This window comes from Electrophorus electricus, chromosome 1, assembly GCF_041902795.1.
Source record: "Electrophorus electricus isolate QZ-2024a chromosome 1, ASM4190279v1, whole genome shotgun sequence".
Lineage (NCBI taxonomy): Eukaryota > Metazoa > Chordata > Actinopteri > Gymnotiformes > Gymnotidae > Electrophorus > Electrophorus electricus.
In genome coordinates, this window is record NC_137497.1 from 521,402 (window position 1) to 542,813 (window position 21,412).

The 21,412-nt window shown below is 42.4% G+C and overlaps 1 protein-coding gene across 7 annotated transcripts; it reads right to left on the bottom strand.

The window, feature by feature from the left end:
• Window positions 1-4,741: 4,741 nt before the first annotated feature.
• On the bottom strand, window positions 4,742-19,651 carry egflam (EGF-like, fibronectin type III and laminin G domains). 7 transcript variants are annotated; one of them, XM_081704260.1, is made up of 24 exons: window positions 19,456-19,647; window positions 18,434-18,543; window positions 17,123-17,209; window positions 16,843-16,869; window positions 16,605-16,722; window positions 15,123-15,258; window positions 14,445-14,611; window positions 14,086-14,192; window positions 13,464-14,007; window positions 11,765-11,865; window positions 11,577-11,677; window positions 11,179-11,323; window positions 10,764-10,953; window positions 10,530-10,655; window positions 10,178-10,421; window positions 9,719-9,830; window positions 9,500-9,616; window positions 9,190-9,370; window positions 8,922-8,945; window positions 8,664-8,742; window positions 8,285-8,428; window positions 7,142-7,225; window positions 6,757-6,860; window positions 4,742-6,623 (listed from the first exon to the last, which is right to left on the bottom strand). In XM_081704260.1, the coding sequence occupies exons 1-24, from the start codon at window positions 19,565-19,567 to the stop codon at window positions 6,472-6,474; spliced, it is 3,312 nt and encodes a 1,103-aa protein (XP_081560386.1). In that variant the 5' UTR covers window positions 19,568-19,647; the 3' UTR covers window positions 4,742-6,471. The 7 variants fall into 7 exon arrangements, 6 of the variants coding, with proteins under 6 accessions (XP_081560386.1, XP_081560330.1, XP_081560281.1 ...); XM_081704204.1 differs by having other exon boundaries at window positions 10,530-10,953; XM_081704155.1 differs by having other exon boundaries at window positions 10,764-11,323.
• Window positions 19,652-21,412: the final 1,761 nt, after the last annotated feature.

A 21,412-nucleotide genomic window follows, 5' to 3' on the forward strand; every position in this document is an offset into this window, starting at 1 on the left:
ACATGCTTGCCAACCGCTTTGTGATGTTAGCTGCCTACACTTTGGTACAAAGGCTAGTCTTGGTGTTACACAACAGCAGGGAACATGTGGCTTGCTAAAAACAACCCTAAAGTTGTAGGCTATTAACTCTTTAAACTACTATTATTAACCTTTTCAGATCTGTTAATTGGTGTATTTTTCTCCTTTTTTGTAAGTGACAATTTCAGCTGCAATTAAAATGTTATTATATGAGGCAGGCACACACACCATATGTTGTTATTTTCTTGGCTACTCAAATGTGTCATCATTTGAAATGTAGATGCTAACAAAACTTTGATATCTTCATGAATTTGGCCATGTGTCACAGTATGCCAGAGACCTAGCCTGAGCATGCAGACACATCACACCTTCCTCACTCCAAATCTCTACTGATCAGTATTGACTACTGATCACCTGTACCTTGTATGACAGTAACAGGTGAGAGAGGAGCAGAGTTCCCGGGAAGTGGGGAGGGGGAGACGCAACCAGAGGGACGGGGACAGTGGCTGAGACTGGGACACTGTTGGGAATAGGAAGTGCCAAGCAGGGAGAGACAGGGACAGTCTGGGTGACTGTGATGTGGGATATGGATCATGATGGTAACCAGGACCAGGGCTGGAGGCCAAGCAGATGGTCAGGCCAGGAAGAGAGGCCTGGGTTCACTGCCCTGTTGAACACCCTGATGCAGGGTGGTGTGGTGAGGGTGGAGTCAGGTTTGGTGAGGGCGGAGTCATCTTGGAAGGCGGGGTCTTCCTGGGAGCCAGAAGACACTGTAGAGCTCTTGGAGAACGTAGCCACGGGAGACCCTGAAGAGCTCTGGTGTGAAGTGAGAAGAGCTCACCATGTTGGGGTTGATTTTCTTTCCATCTGTGCAGATTGCTAGAACTCTGACAGCTACAGCAAGGCAGTTCTTGAAGTCTTTGGTTCAGATGCAAACTGGCCAGTTTCCCAGCTAATACACAGTGATAGTGATATTCTCCCACACTTTCATTTTTAGGTGTTTTTCCAAACTGGATTACTTCTAGATACTCCACCACCCCCTTTATAACACCACATTATTAGAACCTGTAGCTGTAACATGTAAAAATGTTTGCATCATTCTGATTCTTGATTTATTGAACTCAGAACATAAGGTGCAATTTCAGGTTGAAAGTGTTAAATGTGGGAATTCTGCCCATACTGAGTTTCTTTATTTTGTAAATATTTCCCCCAAATATGTTTCCCTAAGGATTCTGTCTAATGCATTGTGCTGTCATCTGTTAGGTCTCTAGGCACAATGTTGTTAGAATACTTTGAATAATAAAATATTGCGGTCTCTCACTCTGTTGGCTTGGCCAGTATCTCACTTGGTTGGCTTATAAAAATGAGACGTTACAGACCAGAAGACACTCGAAGCCAGCAGGAGAACAGGTGAGTACAATCTTCCTTTCCATGACCTCAGAACCTCAGACATGATGCTCACATTTTGTTTGGTGTTTTCTGGAGCTTTTCAGTACAGACATAGTAATTAAGACAAGTAAATTGTGTTACGAGTACAAGGCAAAAACACTATCTTACATTTCTTTAAAAAAGATTTATAATGGCACTTAAAAAGAAATCTGGTTGCAAAAGTGTTGCATCTGGGTTCATAAGGCCTAGACTGACTAAAACATATGGTTCTAACCGCTTAGGCAGAATACTTAAGATAAAGTTTCCAGTTTAACTCCTAAGATACATCACGTAATCGTGCCAGGCGCCTTCACGTGTTCATTTCAGGTTGTCTCATCGTTTCCGTTTCTGCTTAGTCCCGAACTGCATCATATATTTCAGTCTGTTTTGCGTCCGACTTCCCCGTCCGTCTGTCTCTGGCCCGCATTGTGCTTTTACTGACTTGTTTATGGTTTAATTTCATGTTGCTTAGTTAGGAATTCACCTTCTGGTCTGTAGGTCTTGTACTATTTGGTTTCTTTACCTTTGTTGCTTCAGTTTACTTTCATCGTCTTGTGTCTTTCGGTCTGTTTGACTCCGTTTCCATTGTTCTTTTTCTTACCTAACAAACCACTTTATTAATATATTTAACTAATAATATCAAACGTTTAATTCATTTAATTAACTATTTAATGTAATGCGAATTATTTGGTGAGAAATATACAACTGTCAACTTTCTATTTCTTAACCCAGTTTACGGTTGTAAAAGTGCACTAACGGATGTGCGACGCTCGAGACAGAGGTGCCGCCAGCCTGCCACGAGGATGATGACGGCAGCTGCTTCCTTCCCAGCAGCCCTTGTGGCGCTCGCCCTCGCGCAACAGGTTCTCGCCTGCAGTGTTGAGAACATCCATCTCAGCCTCAGTGGGAAGAAAGATCCAGCATTTCACAAAGTCCACATGAACCAAGACCTTAAAGATCCAGATTTACCAGCACAACTGAGCACCACAACATTAACAAAGCTCTTTGTAAGTGGAGATTTTAAAGTGGAAAAGGAGACTCTTGTTTGGGGAAATAATGAAAAGCGGGTAGAAGATTTAGTTACGATTGTAAGCGAAATCTTCCCAACCGATTCTGTTGTTATAGTGGTGTTTCCTCCCATCACCCAGTTATATGCTGGTATGACATTTATGAATAACTTTGAAAATCAGATACAGAGAACTCATAAAGACATGTCAATTGGCCGAGAAATGATTCAGCTTTATGTTAGTTTGACTGATCAGGAATTACAGCAAATCACAAAATATCTAATGACATATATGGATGAGGAAGAGCAAGACACGAAACAGGAAAACAGTGTAGTTGTAAATCCTCTTGGAGAATTTTTGTACATTAAGAAAGATCATTTGAGAACAGGGGCTGTGTGCAAAGTGCTTCTCCATGAAGCTGATCTGGTGGTTATTCAGCTGCTTTCTCAGTGTACTGAACAAGACGGAGCGCTTACTGTGGGAGGCCATGACCACGAGCGCTTGGCTAATATGTTGTTACAGCTGGTTAATGCTAATGAGTGCAGTCATGTTCACCAAAGGGTCAGAGTCAAACTTCCACAGGAATGCTGGGAGACTGATGTAACCAAGCGGAACACATTCACTGAAAATCTCATCAATAACATGAGGGCAAAGAGTGGAAAAGAAGATATATTTGGCAAAGAGCCGTTTGGGACTTTTCACATTGCTGACCATGAGTCTGTAAGGGATACCGAACATGCAATGAATTATATAAAACAACATGAAAAGTACACACAACAGGTATTTCTAGAGATCGACAGCTACCATACTCCAAAAATAAATACAAATAATGGTGTGGGTACCGTCAAACTTTATTCTAAATACTAAGAACAGTATTTGACGGGAGGAAAAGGGCTTGGCAGCTGTACTAAACCAACAACTGAAACAGAATTTCTACTCTACCTGAATCAATACAAGTCCAATTTAATGCATGCAATGTAGGAACTAAAAAAGGCCAAAAATACATTCAAAACCTTTTAGAAAAGGTTGATGAAAATGTTAAAGATAAAATTAAAGAAATAATTATGTTCAAGTCATGGGTAACCACTGAACAGAGTAGAATATTAATCGCAGTTCCTTTAGAAGACAAGTTCATGACTACAAAATTAACTGAACAGACGGAAGTGGATGAAGTGTTGGATAATTATTTACATTTAAATGTGTGGCAATTGGACAAATACATGTACCAACATGAATTCTGTGCCTTTGGTCGATTCACTGTGAGAATGAAAAGCACACAGGGACATTATGACAGCTTTTCAGTTTTACCAAAAACTGAGTTTGAAATGAATGAGAGAAATTAGAAAAAGACCTGACCGATACTTCATACTTACATTTCATTCATGAAAATGTCATTAATTTTGAAATACTCATAGTAATCTGAAAATGCAGGAAACGTCTGTAATCAATCTCTGCTATAAAATCAAAGTGCATTCCAATGCTTCCTCTGTGTTTTTGTTTGTGTGTGTTTAGATTTTTTTTTTTTAGTTCCATGAAAATTATTTCAGGGTTAGGTATGGAATACACCAATACCCCTCTGTTCATTCAATGCAATAAAGCAACTCAAAACAAATTTAAAATGTGTAACAAATCAATAAGAACAACAGAACAAGGTTAGGTTTAGGATATAGGGATCAAAACCACCATACTCATGCTGGATGGCTATAACTTTTGACAGGAAGGTGATAGAGATTTTAAACCAAGTCTATAGTAGGGATTCTGGCAGGTGCTCATTCCAGCGGTGCCAGGTCTGAGGCTCTATGACACTGGGATTGTGATTGGACAGATTCAACAAATTCTGTAACGGTGACAGAGGTGTGAAACTTGGAGCACATGATCAGTAGCAGCCCTTATTGAATCCATAATTGTAGTTACTAGGTGGTGCCCTTACCAAGCAAGGCTTGGGGTTTAAATTGTGCAGCTATAGACCAATCCTACCATATAAATCATTAGGACAGTGATCAAAACACTAAATGAACGGTGAGCACAGCCAGAGCTAACACAGACTAATTTCCTTTCATTTTGTTCACAAATAAGAAAACAGAGATACGTAAAAACCTGATCCAGTTTGTCAGCTCACTATATTATTCATGAGTCAGATCAGGTGGGTTTGAACAGGGAGTGTTCACACCACACCAATACCACACGCTGAGCACTCTGTTCACACCACACCAATACCACACACTGAGCACTCTGTTCAAACCACACTAACCCACCAAACATCAAAGATGGAATTTTGGAATCCAGGATCTGAAATAATTACTATTTTATTTCATAGACACATTTGTAAGTCATATTTTATCAAAGTCAGAAGCTTTTTGAAGGCATAAAAATGAACCATAACACCAAACAGTCTAAAAAAATGGAAAGTTCATCATCAACACATTCTGCTCTTTCTGTTCTGCTTTGTCAAATCCACCCTGCAGAGAAAACTGTTCAGACATGCATACAGCAACAATTCAGTTCTAGACCCTGAAAACTGTTCATTACATTTACGGCATTTAGCTCTCATCCAGAGCGACTTACACAAGTGCTTTGTCATTTATTCATATAACACATCCTAGTACAGTCAGCAGGTTAGAGTCCAATATACCAATGAACTAGAATACTGTAGACATACAGGGATCACTAGAAGTCTAGAAGTGCAAAATACATAAGGTCTATGTTAAACAATAAGTGTAATAAATACGTGCTAGAGTTTGTTAAACATCAGTGTAAAACAATACCCTACAATAAGTACTAGAATTTTAGTCAGTCAACATAGGAGCAGGATCAGTGGTCATTTAAATATTCCATGAATAGACAGGTCTTCAGTCTGAGTTTGAATACTGCAAGGGACTCTGCTATCCAGAAAGCAAGCAGAAGTTCGTTCCACCATCTAGAAGCCAGGACAGAGAATTGTCTCCATGCTTGTCTTCCATGAGACTTGAAGCAAGGCATTTCAAGCCGAGCTATACTTGAGGTTCTAAATACTCGAGGTACGGATCGGGCTTTGACCATTGACCTCATGTATGAAGGGGCTGGTCCATTTTTGGCTTTGTATGCCAGCATCAAGGTTTTAAATCTGATGTGTGCAGCTACTGGAAGCCAATGAAGGGAGCGCAGCAGTGGCATGACGTGTGAACTTCAGAAGATTGAAGACCAGTCACGCTGCTGTTCAGACATACATATAACAGGCTTTCAAGAAACAGAAGCTGAAGGGGTGAGTTGATACAGGGTGATTTGACATGGGCTGAGTTGATACAGAATTTGTCATGATGGGGTGAGTTGTGATTGGCTGATTCATTGATTATCTCATTTCATTCCTGGTGTGGCAGTTTGGAGATGAAGTTGCTGATGTTTTTGGTTTTGAGTAGTAATGAGATGAGGCTCAGGCTTCTGAGTTTCTGAGAACTGTGTTGAGTAGCTGTTGATATTTAAGTATAAACCATAACTAACTGTGGACATTTTAGCATTTTATTTCTGTAAATATCAAGGTCTTTAAGCTTAATTTTGAGTTGTGAATGTTGAGTTGTTGAAGTTAGTGCAGATATTAATCTGTTGAGGTTAGTTGGTGCAGGTGTTGAGTTGCTGTCTTTAGTTCATCAGGCAGGTCCTATTTAAGTGATTTCTTGATTGAGAACAGGTATGGCAGTGATCAGGCCTGGGTGTGGCTAGAGAAATTGAACTCAGCTTTCCAAAGATGTGAAACTTTCACACATGGCCATATAGGTTTGGATTTTTTTTCCCCTAATAATAAAAACTTCATTTAAAAACTGCATTTTGTGTTTACTTGTTATCTTTGTCTAATATTTAAATTTGTTTGATCTGAAACATTTAAGTGGGACAAACATGCAAAAAAAAAAAAAAAAAAAAAAAAAAGATATGAGGAACGGGGCAAACACGTTCACACCACTGTCACTGGTGAGCGATTTGAATTGTCAAGTTGATATAGGTGTTGAGCTATGGATAGTTGGTGATGGTTGTTGAGTTGCTGTGGTTAGTTGGTGCAGGTGTTGATGTTCTTGCCATCAGATGCATCCTCTACCAAAGCCACATGGTAGTCAGTGGACAGCGTGAAATGGGAAATGCAGCCCACTAACCCCCCCAGGTACTGCCTGCTGGTGTGGAGAGCAATCTCCTTCATCCCACCTAGAGAAAACCCGAACGTCGTCATCATCATCATCATCACCACCACATGAGAACTGGGCAATAGCAGATGCTAGGACTTTAACTAACGCTCTGTGTGAGAGAGTAACATATGTTCCTTTTGCTTGTTGCATACCAACGTAAAGGACTCCACTGATGTTCAGCTGTCTCATTTTTCCTGCCGATCGGCCTGTTTTGGAGCCATAATCATCCACCGTCAGTTTGCCGAACTGGCCTTCTCTGTGTTGAGATCAAGAAGCTTCTCTGTAGTTTGTCTACCTTGGACACACATCTCCCTATGCACAAGGGGTACTACCTATCCCTGTACAATTATACTGAGACCCTGAGAAGCTCCACCCACAGTAAAGGAGGTACAGTATAACAGGCTCCACCCACAGTAAAGGAGGTACAGTATAACAGACTCCACCCACAGTAAAGGAGGTACAGTATAACAGACTCTCAGCAAAAACAAAGGAGAGGAAGTAAGATTTGGGAAGGAGGAAGTGGGTGTGGCTTCCTACCTGACTGCTTTCACTCGGTGCCACTTCCCATCACTGAAGGTTCCATTAAACTCCACCACAGCAGACCCACTGCCCAGATTATAACTGTACACACACACACAGCCCAGATTATAACTGTACACACACACAGCCCAGATTATAACTGTACACACACACACACAGCCCAGATTATAACTGTACACACACACACACAGCCCAGATTATAACTGTACACACACACACAGACCAGATTATAACTGTACACACACACACACAGACCAGATTATAACTGTACACACACACAGCCCAGATTATAACTGTACACACACACACACACAGCCCAGATTATAACTGTACACACACACACAGCCTAGATTATAACTGTACACACACACACACAGCCTAGATTATAACTGTACACACACACACACTGCCCAGATTATAACTGTACACACACACACACTGCCCAGATTATAACTGTACACACACACACAGCCCAGATTATAACTGTACACACACACACAGCCCAGATTATAACTGTACACACACACACAGCCTAGATTATAACTGTACACACACACACACTGCCCAGATTATAACTGTACACACACACACACAGCCTAGATTATAACTGTACACACACACACACAGCCCAGATTATAACTGTACACACACAGCCCAGATTATAACTGTACACACACACACACAGCCCAGATTATAACTGTACACACACACACACACAGCCCAGATTATAACTGTACACACACACACACACAGCCTAGATTATAACTGTACACACACACACACAGCCTAGATTATAACTGTACACACACACACACAGCCCAGATTATAACTGTACACACACACACACAGCCCAGATTATAACTGTACACACACACACACACACAGCCCAGATTATAACTGTACACACACACACAGCCCAGATTATAACTGTACACACACACACAGCCCAGATTATAACTGTACACACACACAGCCTAGATTATAACTGTACACACACAGGTTATAGTTGCACACCCTGAACACCCTCAGACCTGTGTGTGTGTGTGTGTGTTATAACTGCACATAGAGATCACCCTAAAACCTGTGTGTGTGCGTTTTTCTGTGCGTGTGTGTGTGCGCGTGCATGTTTATCTTCATCACCTGAAGATAAGAGATCCATTCTGCAGTCCCAGAGCCAGGTAGTCGCTATTAACTCTCAGTGGGATTTCTCCTCGCCATAGCAACATCCCATCTTTAGATGTGCTCTTAAAACGCATGAATAGGTTTGTCCTGGAGCCAGACACCCTGCAGAGAGGATTACACACACACACACACACACACACACACACACACACGACACAATAACACAAACCACACAAACCCACACAGTTTTTAAAAGTAAACTGCTGTTTCTAATAAAATGGCATTTTATAAATAGAATGTTTTTCCTAATTTAAAACGCAGTTTGAAATGTCCCAGCACGGCTGTCACATATACAAACACATCAGCATGTATTCATACATCTTGGCACATACTTTACCTTCTGAGTATATGTGGATTGTCATAGGTTAGATAACTACGCCCAGTAAACTGAGGTATTTCTATAGCCTCGGTCACAGCTAACAGAGAGAAAAGAAACATGTGAGGAACATAAAAATCCACTAGGTGGCAGCATTCAACAAGAACACAAGGAAATAAACAATTCCTAGAGCAAGAAAAGGAAAGGTGGGGGGAACAAGATTCCAGTAAGACAGAAGTGTGTGTGTGTGTGTGTGTGTGTGTGTGTCCAGGTACTTACTGTTTAAGCAATAATTTCCACACTCTGGTCAGAAAACACAACAGAAAAGCTTTAGAAAGGCTTAGTAGTGCGCATGGGGTAGCTATGGTTACAGTTAGAGTCATCTGACACCAGTCATTCAACACTTCAGTCTATTTAAATATATTCAGCACATGAATTCTATATTTTCAAAACTAGGGTTGTTTGACAGGTGTGTATATATTTGGTGTATGTGTGTGTATATATGCATGTTTAGGTATAAGTGAGAGTGTGTGTGTGTGTGTCTCACCTTTCTGACAGTGTTTACCATCATAACCCAGGACACAGTCACAGTCGTAGCTGGCTCTCTGGGGGTGGCAGGTTCCCCCATTAACACACGGGTTCTCCACACACGGGTGGAGTGCGTTCTCCACATTCACCCCCAGGGCCTGGCCTGTTGTCATGGCAACAGCATGGTCATTCAGCGTGATCTATTGGGAACAGAGGGGATGCAGTCTGAGATTTGAGAAACCACACAAGGCCTGATGACACTCCTGGGTAAGTTCACTTGGAGAATGTGTGTGTGTGGTGTGTGTGTGTGTGTGTGTGTGTGTGTGTACTTTCTGAATAGCTCCACTGAATGCTCTGAGGACGCCAGCATTGCTCTTAGTGATGTCATAGTCAGGAACTCCACCAATGTAGAGAGGAGAGCTGCACCTGATCTGAGTAAACGCTCCCTGAGCATCACACACACACGTTGAGTTTTTTGACCATTAAATGACCATGACACATCAGTCAGCTTGATTATCTTTGAGTATTTAACTACCTGAGTGATTTACCTCTGCATTGCCCTCTACTGGTGGCTGGTTATCCACCTGCAGGATTCCATTTTTAGCTGTCCGCGACACATGCAGCTCATGCCATGTATTCATACTGATGGCTTTTTCACTCCTGCACAACACACACACACAGTGATCATACTCTCTCCAACAATGCACACAACATGCAGTGTTAGGAGTAACACCCAAAGACTCTTAGTGGTATTAACACCAGTGTTAACCCAGTACACTATACTGACACACCAGTGTTAACCCACTACACTGAATGCAGACAAAATACACCTGAAACAGTGCCCTGCTTCTAAAAGCAAACCAACCTTAATAACTATATAACAACTAAACAACATTAAACTAACAACTAACTGAATACATAAAACTGTTACATAACTCTGTTAACATCTGTTCATAATTCTGAAGCCCACACCTAACAAGAACAAAAACAATAGCTTTGCGTCTCACCTGATGACTGCCACTCCGGATCCACAGTCAAAGCGCAGCTCCACGTACCCGCCCACCAGGCGGACTGACAGGAAGTCTGCGCTGGCTGCATCATCACTGTAGAGCAGTGCTCCGTCCGGACTAGCGGGCTGGAAAGTGATGTCAAACTCCATGAAGGAGAGGCATGAGAGGCAGGACTGGGGCCAGGGGGCGCTAATGTATGAGTACAGACTAGCGTTAAACTGAGGCAGGGACAACACGAAGCCTGAAACAGAGAGGATAAGAGTCTGTACAAGTGTGTGTGCGCGCGCGCGAGTCAGTGTGAGAGCGTGTGTGTGGACGTGTGTAGTATATATGTGTGCGTGTTACTTACCCTCTTCACAGTGGTCCCCTCGGAAGCCCAGTGGACAGAGGCAGATGCAGCTGTCTGCTCGAGTGGGGAAACATACCCCCCCATTCACACAGTTGACTTCATCACACACACTGTTATTACACTCACCTGAAACACCCACCCATACAAACACACAAACAGAGAGACCTGGGGTATATGTAGAATACTCCAAACTTTTTCTTAAAGTGAAGGTGTGTGTGTGTGTGTGTCCCTCACCAATGTCAGCTCCACTGAGGGCATTACCATGAGGCCAGGGTCTGAGGTCAGTGGATTTGCTGTTGATTAACAAGCTCTGGACACACCCTCGAAAGCCATGATTGATCCCCACTGTCCTTACAAGCCTGTCTACCGTGGGAGCTCCGCCCACATACAGAGGCGTGCGGAATGTGATTTTAGTGTACTGACCCTGAGAGAGACAACAGGAGTGAGGGGATGACCCGTCAGTACACGTCTGTGTTACCTGGTGAGTATATTGTACGTTGTGACATGTGTTGGGTACCCGCGACTGCGTGTCGGTGCATGTGTTGGGTACCCGCGACTGCGTGTCGGTGCATGTGTTGGGTACCCGCGACTGCGTGTCGGTGCATGTGTTGGGTACCCGCGACTGCGTGTCGGTGTATGTGTTGGGTACCTGTGAACGTCCGGAAACAGGTGTATCATTGTCGAGTTGTAGCCAGCCATTCAAACCCTCTCTGAATAAACTGACTATGTGCCACTGACCAATCACAACTGAGCTCTGGCTCACAATATGTGCTGCCCCTGTACCACAGTTAAACCTGCATCCAGAATCATCACATCATTACAAAACATCATGCACCAGTACAGCACATCACACATCATCAATACAACACATCGCACATCAATACAGCATATCACGTCAGAACCACATCACGTGTCAGTGTAGCACATCACACATCAATACAACAAATCATATATCAGTATAACACATCACATATCAATGCAACAACTCACACATCAAACAGTAAGACAATACCTCAACTATCAACACAATATATTAAACACCTGCACCTGTAATGCAGTTTCCCCCCTATGAGAGCCAGAGAGGTGAAATCCCCATGACCGTGCTCATGTTCGCCACAGTACAACAGCAGACCATCCTTAGAGTCCGCCTGACAAACACACACACAGACATAATGCTAAAACAGGTGATGATGGCAGGCCATCATGTGAGTTAGGGTACCAGATGTGTGTTTTACCTTGAACTCCACAGTGATGTGGAAGCGCTGATATGAATGCTTCAGTGGTTCAAAGGTCATTTGAGAATATCCATAGAACCTTGGAAACCGGACCGCCACAACTGCTCAAAAAACATACACAACCACAATTATCCACAGAGATGTTGAACATTTAATAGTCAGAAACACGTTCTTCAGTTCATCCCTCCTGCTCAGCTAGGACTGCGGGGCTTCCCCGACTGTCTGGAGCGACATAGCCAAGCTGGGACTGAAGTCAAGGTCAGAGGTCATAGGGACTGAAGTCAAGGTCAGAGGTCATAGGGACTGAAGTCAAGGACAGAGCTTTTCCCTTTACACGCCAACCATTTGGATCCTATAGTTCTGACCTCTAACACCCTTCTCCTCCCCAAGTGCCCTCTCTTCCTTTTTGGCTCTTACTCACTCCCTCGTAGGGTTCAGTGGGCACAGGTCTGGGGTCAGGGTGTAGGGGTGTTTCAGCAATGATTGCTCCAGGGGGAGATTGTAGTTCACCAGTGATCTGGCACTGGGAAAGCAACTGTTCAGGTGACTGTTGGTGCATTAAAGATTTCAGAGGGGAGCTTCTGGAATAAGTGATATCCACGGTGTGGACAGACTAAATTGCTCTAGGCTGGAGGTCTGATTCACTGGTCTAAACTGGCAAAGCTAAGCTAAGAATGAAAAGTTGCAGCTGAGAACCTTTTCATATCCTGTAGCTGGTTGATGAACTGTGCAAAGCCAAACAATGATAGGATAAGTAATTACACTTTCAGAAATGCTTTTGTATAAATATATGAACATACTTTTTCACAGTTTCTCAAACTCTGAATAAGTACACATGCTTCTGTGGTTTGTTTGTGGTAGACATTATGTGTTTATCCCAGATGGGAGGGTTGGAGATGATAGTTCTTAGGAACAGTCTGTGATATATAGACAGTCCTCACGCTTCTCCAGTTGTTGTCTATATGTGGGTATTAGTTGTACCACTGGGTGGCCTGAAGGGCCTGTGCTAGTATAACATGATCTGACTGATGCCATTTTCCCATACCCAAGTGCACAGGGAGTTTGCCACACCTTAAAATATGCCTTATAAAATGGATGATTATATTCACCAAGGACAATAAGCAGGGAGTTTGTGTATATTAATTATAACTAGGGAGTGGTGGACGTTATATTAATAATACACCAATAAGAACTACAGAAGAGAACTGTCTCAGAGAGTAGATTGGTTGTAGTTCCCATAAAAATGTGCTCAACCAATTTTGATTTTGTTGCTGAGTTCAAAGTCTAAGTTGGCTCACAGCAGATGAATTCCAGGCAGATCCAGAGCGGAGTCAGACATTTCAGGAGTTAGCCATGTTTCAACAAATCAGAATGCAAATGTGAGACGACCATCCCTTGTTTTGGTGTGTTCACCAGCAGTGAGCACACTGCATTCTGAAGGAATTACACATTTAATAAATGCAGTTCTACAATGAACGCCAATGGCCTTGTGTCACAAACGGACAGCAGCTGTTCTCCTGTATTTTATACAGCAGCCCCAAAACACAAAGTTAGAATATAGGCCTAACAAAGGTATGCACAGACACCAAACACCTGGAGCCCTGGTCAGGATCTGGAAGAACCATGTTTGCTCAGAACCTGACACTTGTCAGCAACCTCATAAATAAAGGAGAAACTCTTTAGAATGTTAGTGCCTCACCTTCCGAGCAGAGGTCTCCTTGGCGACCAAGGTTGCAGTGGCATCGAGAGCCACCTCTATAGTTGTCAAGGCAGAAACTGTCATGGGGGCAGACTGTTTCATCACAAGATGTATCAAACACTCTTGGCTCCGCCCCTTTCCAAATGGTCACTGAGGAACTAGGAGTGGCAGGGGTAATGGGAGGGACTGATCTGGTTGGGATGCAACTGGTCGCAGCAGTGGTGGTGGTGGATGTAGTTGGAATGGGACTGGTCCTAGGAGTAGACGTGGTGATCATGGTTGTGTTGGGGGAGGAGCTGGCAGTAGAGACAGCTGTGATGGTTGTGCTTGTAGTAACAGTGGTCACCATCCTGGGTGCTGGTGTGGTCCAGATGGTAACAACTGAAGTGAAGTGGCTGTTTTGTATAGTAGGTATGTTTTTGGGATCAGGAGTGTTTCTGGAAGCAAGCATTCTGTACATAACTGTTCTGTTCACTGGGGTTCCAATGTAGGCTCTCAGCTGAGAGCGTCTGCTGTTGGTGTTTACAGCAGGAAATGGCTTCAGCTGTAAGGAAAGAAATGTTTAAGGATTCATCCAGGACAGAACTACCAGCAACGGAGGTATACAGGACAAATCACACACCTCCTTTATGATGATATCATAGTCAGCATCATCAACACCAAAGTCATACTTGTCTTTAGAATTTGTGTTATAGATGTCATAGTCTCCACTGCCCATGTCAGCTGTGTCTGAGAGAGGTAGGGAAAGACAGAGAGCACTAAAGAATCAGTATTAATCTTTTCTTTGGAATAATCTAGGAGAGTAAGAGCTGTCCTCTCTCTACTGTTCCACAGATGACAGTTGGGGTTAGAGTTCTATTGTTCTACAGGGTCCTACCTCTTGAGTTTACGGGTACAGGGTCCTAGCTCTGTTGAGTTTACGGGTACAGGGTCCTAGCTCTGTTGAGTTTACGGGTACAGGGTAGTAACCATTTAACCCACTGAGAGTTCGGACAGGGTTGTTGATGGAGCTGGGAGGACTGATCCCATGTACATTCACAGATCTGACAACAAACTGGTACTCCGTCTCCGGGACCAGGCCTTTCAGAACCATTGAGTTAGACTCCACTGGCTCACGAATGTATGTCCACTCGGTGTCCATCTCTGGCCTGTTACATACACGTGTGCGTGCATACACGCACACACACACACACACACACACACAAAAGGAATTATAATGAAATTATAGTGCAATACAGAAACACTAGAACATTAGACTGTGAGTTTCATCTGCAAAAACCTTAGACCTGACTCTCAGAACTGAGCTGGAAGGGATGAATGGGTGAAGAGTTGAAGGGATGAAAACACGAAGAACAGAAAAGGGCAAATCTGTGACTACAGCCATAATCCAGAATATAGTGCACGGCTACAGCCATAATCCAGAATATAGTGCACGACTACAGCCATAATCCAGAATATAGTGCACGACTACAGCCATAATCCAGAATATAGTGCACGACTACAGCCATAATCCAGAATATGAAGGAGGACAGTAACTTCTGCCCTATGCATTGAAGAAGGAACAGAAGGAGCACAAAAGGTAATGAGCATATACACGTAGTCAGTAATACATGCGCTGATTGGTACATGTATAGAGGGGTACATGTACAGACGTCTTACCTGATATACGCCACCAGGAAGTACAGCACAGGTGCAGTCCCCTCACTCTCCCACTGTTGCCATGACAGTGCAAGTTCTGTATCTGATACAGCAACCACTAATGGCTGGGTGGGAGGTGAGGGAGGCATGCATATCTCTGAGAGAGAGAGAGAGAGAGAGAGAGAGAGAGAGAGAGAAAGAAATACACTGATACACCCACCACAACTCTCTCTTTATCTTATTAATAGATTTGCTGTTTTTTTAGTACCGATTTTGCTTTATCTAGTTTATTACAATGTATTATTGCTATTTCCACTTGTATTATTATTTCGTTACTTACAACAGCACAATTATCATCATGTTCAGATACAAACTATTTGCTTTGGCAAAGTTTTATCTGAAACAGTCATGCCGAAAGAGCCATCTTGAACTGAATCGAGAGAGAGAGAGAGAAGGGTATCTTAAACCTTTAAATCTGGAAGTCCTGTTTGTAAATGTTCTGTTTACTGGATATGTTCTGTTTTGTATGTCTAGCATTTTTACTAAATATTGTAAGCGTCTTTGGATCCTTGAAAAGTGCTATAAATATACAATTATTGGTGGGGAAACACTAGTAGTAGACTGAACAGTGGGGGATCCTATGATGTGTAAAATCTATTTCCATGGAAGATGCATCAGATTGGCAGTCCTAGCTGACTTCTGCAATCACCCTAAAACTGAAGAGGGCTGGTAGGTAAACAGGGGAGAGTGATAGATTGACAGCTCCGTAATCAGAAGGGATTCAAAAGTGACGGAGATTTACCTTTTCCTTCATAGGCATGTAAGATATTTTAATTGTTCACTGGGTAGCAGCCAGCCAGATTTTCTTAGACTCACACTGGGCTAGCAGCTCATGTAGCCGGTTAGCTACCTTCTCACAAGCCCAAGTCAGAGCAATGGTAGAACATCAACATACAAGCCATTACCTGCTGAGCCTGTGTTACGTTTCCAAGCACAACTCGTAACATTTGGAGTTAATGGAGGGTAGTGTACTTGCTACCTTGTTGCCTTCTCCTACCTAAATTACTCAGGTACTGTTAGCTAGCTGCCAAACTAGTTGGACAGTTAGCTGTCATTCAGGCCAACATGAAGTCTTTTGCCTCATACTTGGTAACTATATCAAGTCACATGATGTTAGATATTTATGATGTTTTTATTTTCACTTTTACCATTACTGTAATAAGGCTACATTACTATGATAATGGCAGCAAATTACATCTTTAGAGGATGTTTCATTTAGCCATTGTGATTGGACACTGTGTATGCAGTCCATGACTGGATACTGTGTAAATGTGTACAACCTCATTGGATGGTATAAATGTGTATGACCTCTCAGGGGAGATATGCACAGGCACAGCTAACAGTACAAAATTGTCTTCTGTGAGTTGCTTGCAGTTACATTTTTCCACCAGAGAGGGCCTATCCTTTAAAGCATCACTGTGTTCCTGCTGCCGGCCGTCTTACCGTGAGACGCAGTGCTGACGTCCCTGGGTGTGCTGGGACGGCCCTCCCCTGCCCAGCCGTATGTGCCCACGCTCACCCGATACTGTGTCGCTACCTTCAGCTTCCCAATCATGACATCCTGAACAAGAACCCACACAAACCACTGACTTACACAGGAACTCACATGACCAACGTGTTCAGTGGTTTATGGGTTGGGAAAATGGTCTAAAGTGTAAACAAAGGGTAGGTTGTTACTTACAAAACTTGCTTGTCCATCAAACTGTCCCTGTGAGAAACATATTGAGACACAATAAATGTGTATTACAGGTTTCTTTTACCATTAATTCTGCGGTACTTCACTCACAGTCTCAGAAGAAAAAGGCTAAAATTTAAACTTAAAATATTACAGTAGCAGTGCTTCACCAGTGTCGGGCACAAGCTTTCACTTGGTTTACATGTAGTAATGTGTAGATACGTATACATTACAGGCCTATAACCCTGTAGTAGAGTGTTACAACTGGTTTATAATGAAGACATACAGTAGCAAGCACTTCAGGATTCAGAGGAACATCTACAGTCATGGTAGGGCTGACAGGACGACCTCTCCTCATCTCTGTGTAGAACACCTGGACGAACACACGCACAGGTAAAGACACACATACTTAATCTTGCAACCATTCAGTCATACTAGGACAAGCCCACTAAAGATGCATTTGTCTGGATATTTCAACAAACACATACATTCACATCTACAGTTAGTACTGCCCATTTCAAAGTAATTGCAAGGTAATTGAGTGGTTGGATGGTGTTTAGACACTAGCTGGTGGTGACTGGGTAATGACTGGATGGTGTTTGGGTAGTTTGGTGAATATGAGATCTAGGACGGTGACTGGGTAATGATTGGATAGTGTTTGGGTAGTTTGGTGAATGTGAGATCTAGGATGGTGACTGGGTAATGACTGCATGGTGTTTGGGTAGTTTGGTGAATGTGAGATCTAGGATGGTGACTGGGTAATGACTGCATGGTGTTTGGGTAGTTTGGTGAATGTGAGATCTAGGATGGTGACTGGGTAATGACTGCATGGTGTTTGGGTAGTTTGGTGAATGTGAGATCTAGGATGGTGACTGGGTAATGACTGCATGGTGTTTGGGTAGTTTGATGAATGTGAGATCTAGGATGGTGACTGGGTAATGACTGGATGGTGTTTGGGTAGTGGTAGGCTGGCGTTTGAGGGTTATAAGACTGAGTAGTGAATGAATGATTTCCAGTTGTGAGAGTGAATGACTCACCACTGTTTTTCCCCACCAGTTTTTCCTCACCACTGTCGCTCTTGGCTTGCTAACTGGGGACTTGGACTCAGACATGAGTAATGCTGCTTTTGACAATGTCTGTTGTAAAAAGCGCTATAAATAAATTTAACTTGACTTGAACAGTGAAGGAAGTGGGATAATGTCAATCTGATCAGTCTGAAACCTGGAATAAGAGCATCTGGTTTGTACCAGAGCATCGATGTGTCTGAGACTGAAATGCTCCTGCTCATCTTAATGAGCACTGGCACATGGTGAACACCTGGAAAGCAACCAGTGATACAAATGTAGCATGGGGGTGGGGAGAAGAGGGACCCTGAGCTGAACAGAGGTGGGAGAATAGATTAGATCTGAACAAAGAAAAGCTGGGGTGAGTAGAGTGGAGTACAGTTAAATAGAGCAGTTAAGATCTGTTAAGAAGAGTTATGGAGAGCAGAGTAGAGCAAAGAAGGTCAGCAACAGAGTAGACTAGGGCAGATTAGGGCAGATTAGAGCAGGGGTAGAGTACAACAGAGTTAAAATGAGTTGAGATGTAGTGGTACCTTGTATCCGGAGGCGGTACTGACATGTCTATGGGGCATCCTCCACTGGACTCTGATTGCAGTGCAGTTCACTGTCTGCATCTGAAGGTCCAATGGTGGACTCAACCGTTCTGGATCAAACAGCAAACAAAACACATCACACCACAGAAACAACAACAACAACAACAACAACAACATTAACGTTACCAGTACTACAACATTACCGTTAACAACTTACTTGAGAAGATGAAACATTATAGTGGTTAAATGAAATACAACCACTCATAACATGCAGACTTAACCTACCAGTCAGGTTGCTAAACTCTGCCATGAATAATGAATCATCATTTTTGATTGGCTACAGGTCATCAGTTCCTAATTAGCCAAATTATCAGACAAAACTTCCATCCGAGCCTACACTCAAATTCTTCAACAGTCAGTTACATCTGTCCTGTACTGAAGAGTTGATTTAATTCCATTTTCATTTCATTGATATTGTTACTCCATGTTTCAGTTTTGATTAAAAATGTCAAAACCCTATCACAGACACACCCACACCCACATAAACGACACTTCTCACCAATGTCAGTACACATATACAAATACAAAACAGATGAATACATTTCAGAAAATATACATATACAAATACATAGACATTTACCTCAGTAAACGCTGTTACCATTGTGAATACGGCTATAGTAAATACTGTTATCTGATTCTCAGTATTTCACTGGAATTTGAAAGGAATTCAGACAAAAGGGAAAGAAAAAAAAATGTTTGCACCGACACAACACTACATTTAAGTAACAAGTGTTTGTACTAACAGAACATTTAAGTAGCAGTGTTTGTTTTATATTTCCTTTAAGAGCACACAGTGCCATAGACGTTCCCTCTGGTGGGAATATTCGTGCTCACACTGGGCAGACTGGGGACGCAGACTGCCGACCGGAAAACCAGATTAACCTACACTGCAGCCAGTGAGCTTCTGTGGCCCTTATATCGTAACGTGCACGGCGACGCTTATTTAAACCAAAAGCACTTACCCAACTTTTTAATGCTCGTCCTTCTGGCGTCCACCGCAATATGAAACGACCACATGAACACAAACACCACGCACAGGCCTGGCAACACGCCTGGTGCTCGGTACAAATCCATCAGATTTTATAACTGGCGTTAATTCGTTCCACCGAGCCCGTGGCCAGGAGTTTGAGCGCCGCTCTCCGTGCGATTGTCCTCTAAAGTGAGAGGCTGAGCAGAGCCGTTTAAGGCGATAATGGTCTTATCTGCGCAAATACAGCCTGGACAGAGCGGTCAGTGTAAGTGGGACAATCGCATTTGGACATGCGAGGCGCCCCAGGAGCTAGAGAAAGTCCCTTAGAGTACGGCCCGCACCTGCAGACGGAGAGCAGGGTTCATCACAGCAGACCGCAAGAAATGCAGGATCAGGAGATCTGCAAAAATGCAAAAGAACCACCCCTTAACACCTGCCTTACCTGCTGAACTGTTTAATGCAAAAGTCGTGTTTAGTTTGCTAAAACGTTACACTAGCATTTGCTCATCGATCATCACGGTTTCTCTGACAATTTCAATTCGGACAATTGTACCGGACATTCAGATTACGTAGGTTTTCTTTACTTTTACGTCGAAGTGACCCAGTCTTTAGGAGCATTCTGTCTCACAAAACGCGTAGCACAAACTGCTTGAGATTTTAGCAAAGCAGTGCAGAGTGATCGGTAAAGGTGTCAAATTAAATCCTTACTCAAATTGTGATTCATCTTTCAGGACTGTTGTACACCTCTTCCAGGTCCTAGTGGCCCTTTATCTCGGTGTATTACCATGATGGCACGTTTGAATAACATAGAATGAACGAGAATTATTGACAATTGCACTTTTACGGGGTGAGGAACATTCTTTGTGGTTAATTACTCCTATAATCCTGGTTTGTTTGTGTTTAATTACTTTTATAATCCTGGTTAATTGCTTTTATAATACTGGTTTGTTTGTGGTTAATTACTCCTATAATCCTGGTTTGTTTGTTTGCGTGTTTGTGGTATAATACTTTTAGAATCCTGGTTAATTAATCCTATAATCCTGGTTTGTTTGTGGTTAATTACTCTTATAATCCTGGTTAATTGATTTTATAATACTGGTTTGTTTATGGTTAATTACTCCTATAATCCTGGTTTGTTTGTTTGCGTGTTTGTGGTATAATACTTTTAGAATCCTGGTTAATTAATCCTATAATCCTGGTTTGTTTGTGGTTAATTACTCTTATAATCCTGGTTAATTGATTTTATAATACTGGTTTGTTTATGGTTAATTACTCTTATAATCCTGTTTGGTTGTGGTTAATTGCTTTTATAATTCTCGTTTGTTTGTGGTTAATTACTCTTATAATCCTGGTTTGTTTGTGGCCAATTACTCTTATCCTGGTTTCCTCGTCATAATGGTTGGTCATTGTTCCTCCTGCTTTTGTTGTGGTTTATCTAGAATAGTGTTTTTTGGTGTTTAGTGTACTCTGTGTTTGAGTTTCATTTGCTTTTGTTTCATTCTCTGGTTATCGTTAATTACTGTCTTTGTTTTCTTTCTTTTCTTTTACATTCTGCTTGACTGCATCCTTCCTCTGCTCAAGCAGCACAATAAGGCTATAATTTGTATAGCCTAAATTATGAGAAATACATGTGATTATTATTAAGCACGGTCAAATATATATCCTGTCTTTAAATAATTAAAGTCCTCTATGAAAAGATGTAAACTCCAACACTACAACTATACCCTCTTGAAAATAATTGTCAATCAAGCAGTGTTTCTAAGAGGTTTAACATGCCCAGGTACTGCAGTATAATTTTCATTTTTAGTAAGAGGCTGTCAGAGGTGCGTACACCAATAGTGCTACAATGCAGTCAACAGTGACGTCTTCATACAGAATCAAAACACATCCTCTCTGGAGAGAAATGTCCATCTGGCAGACATGTCCATGGTTCAAAGGTTCAAAGCTCT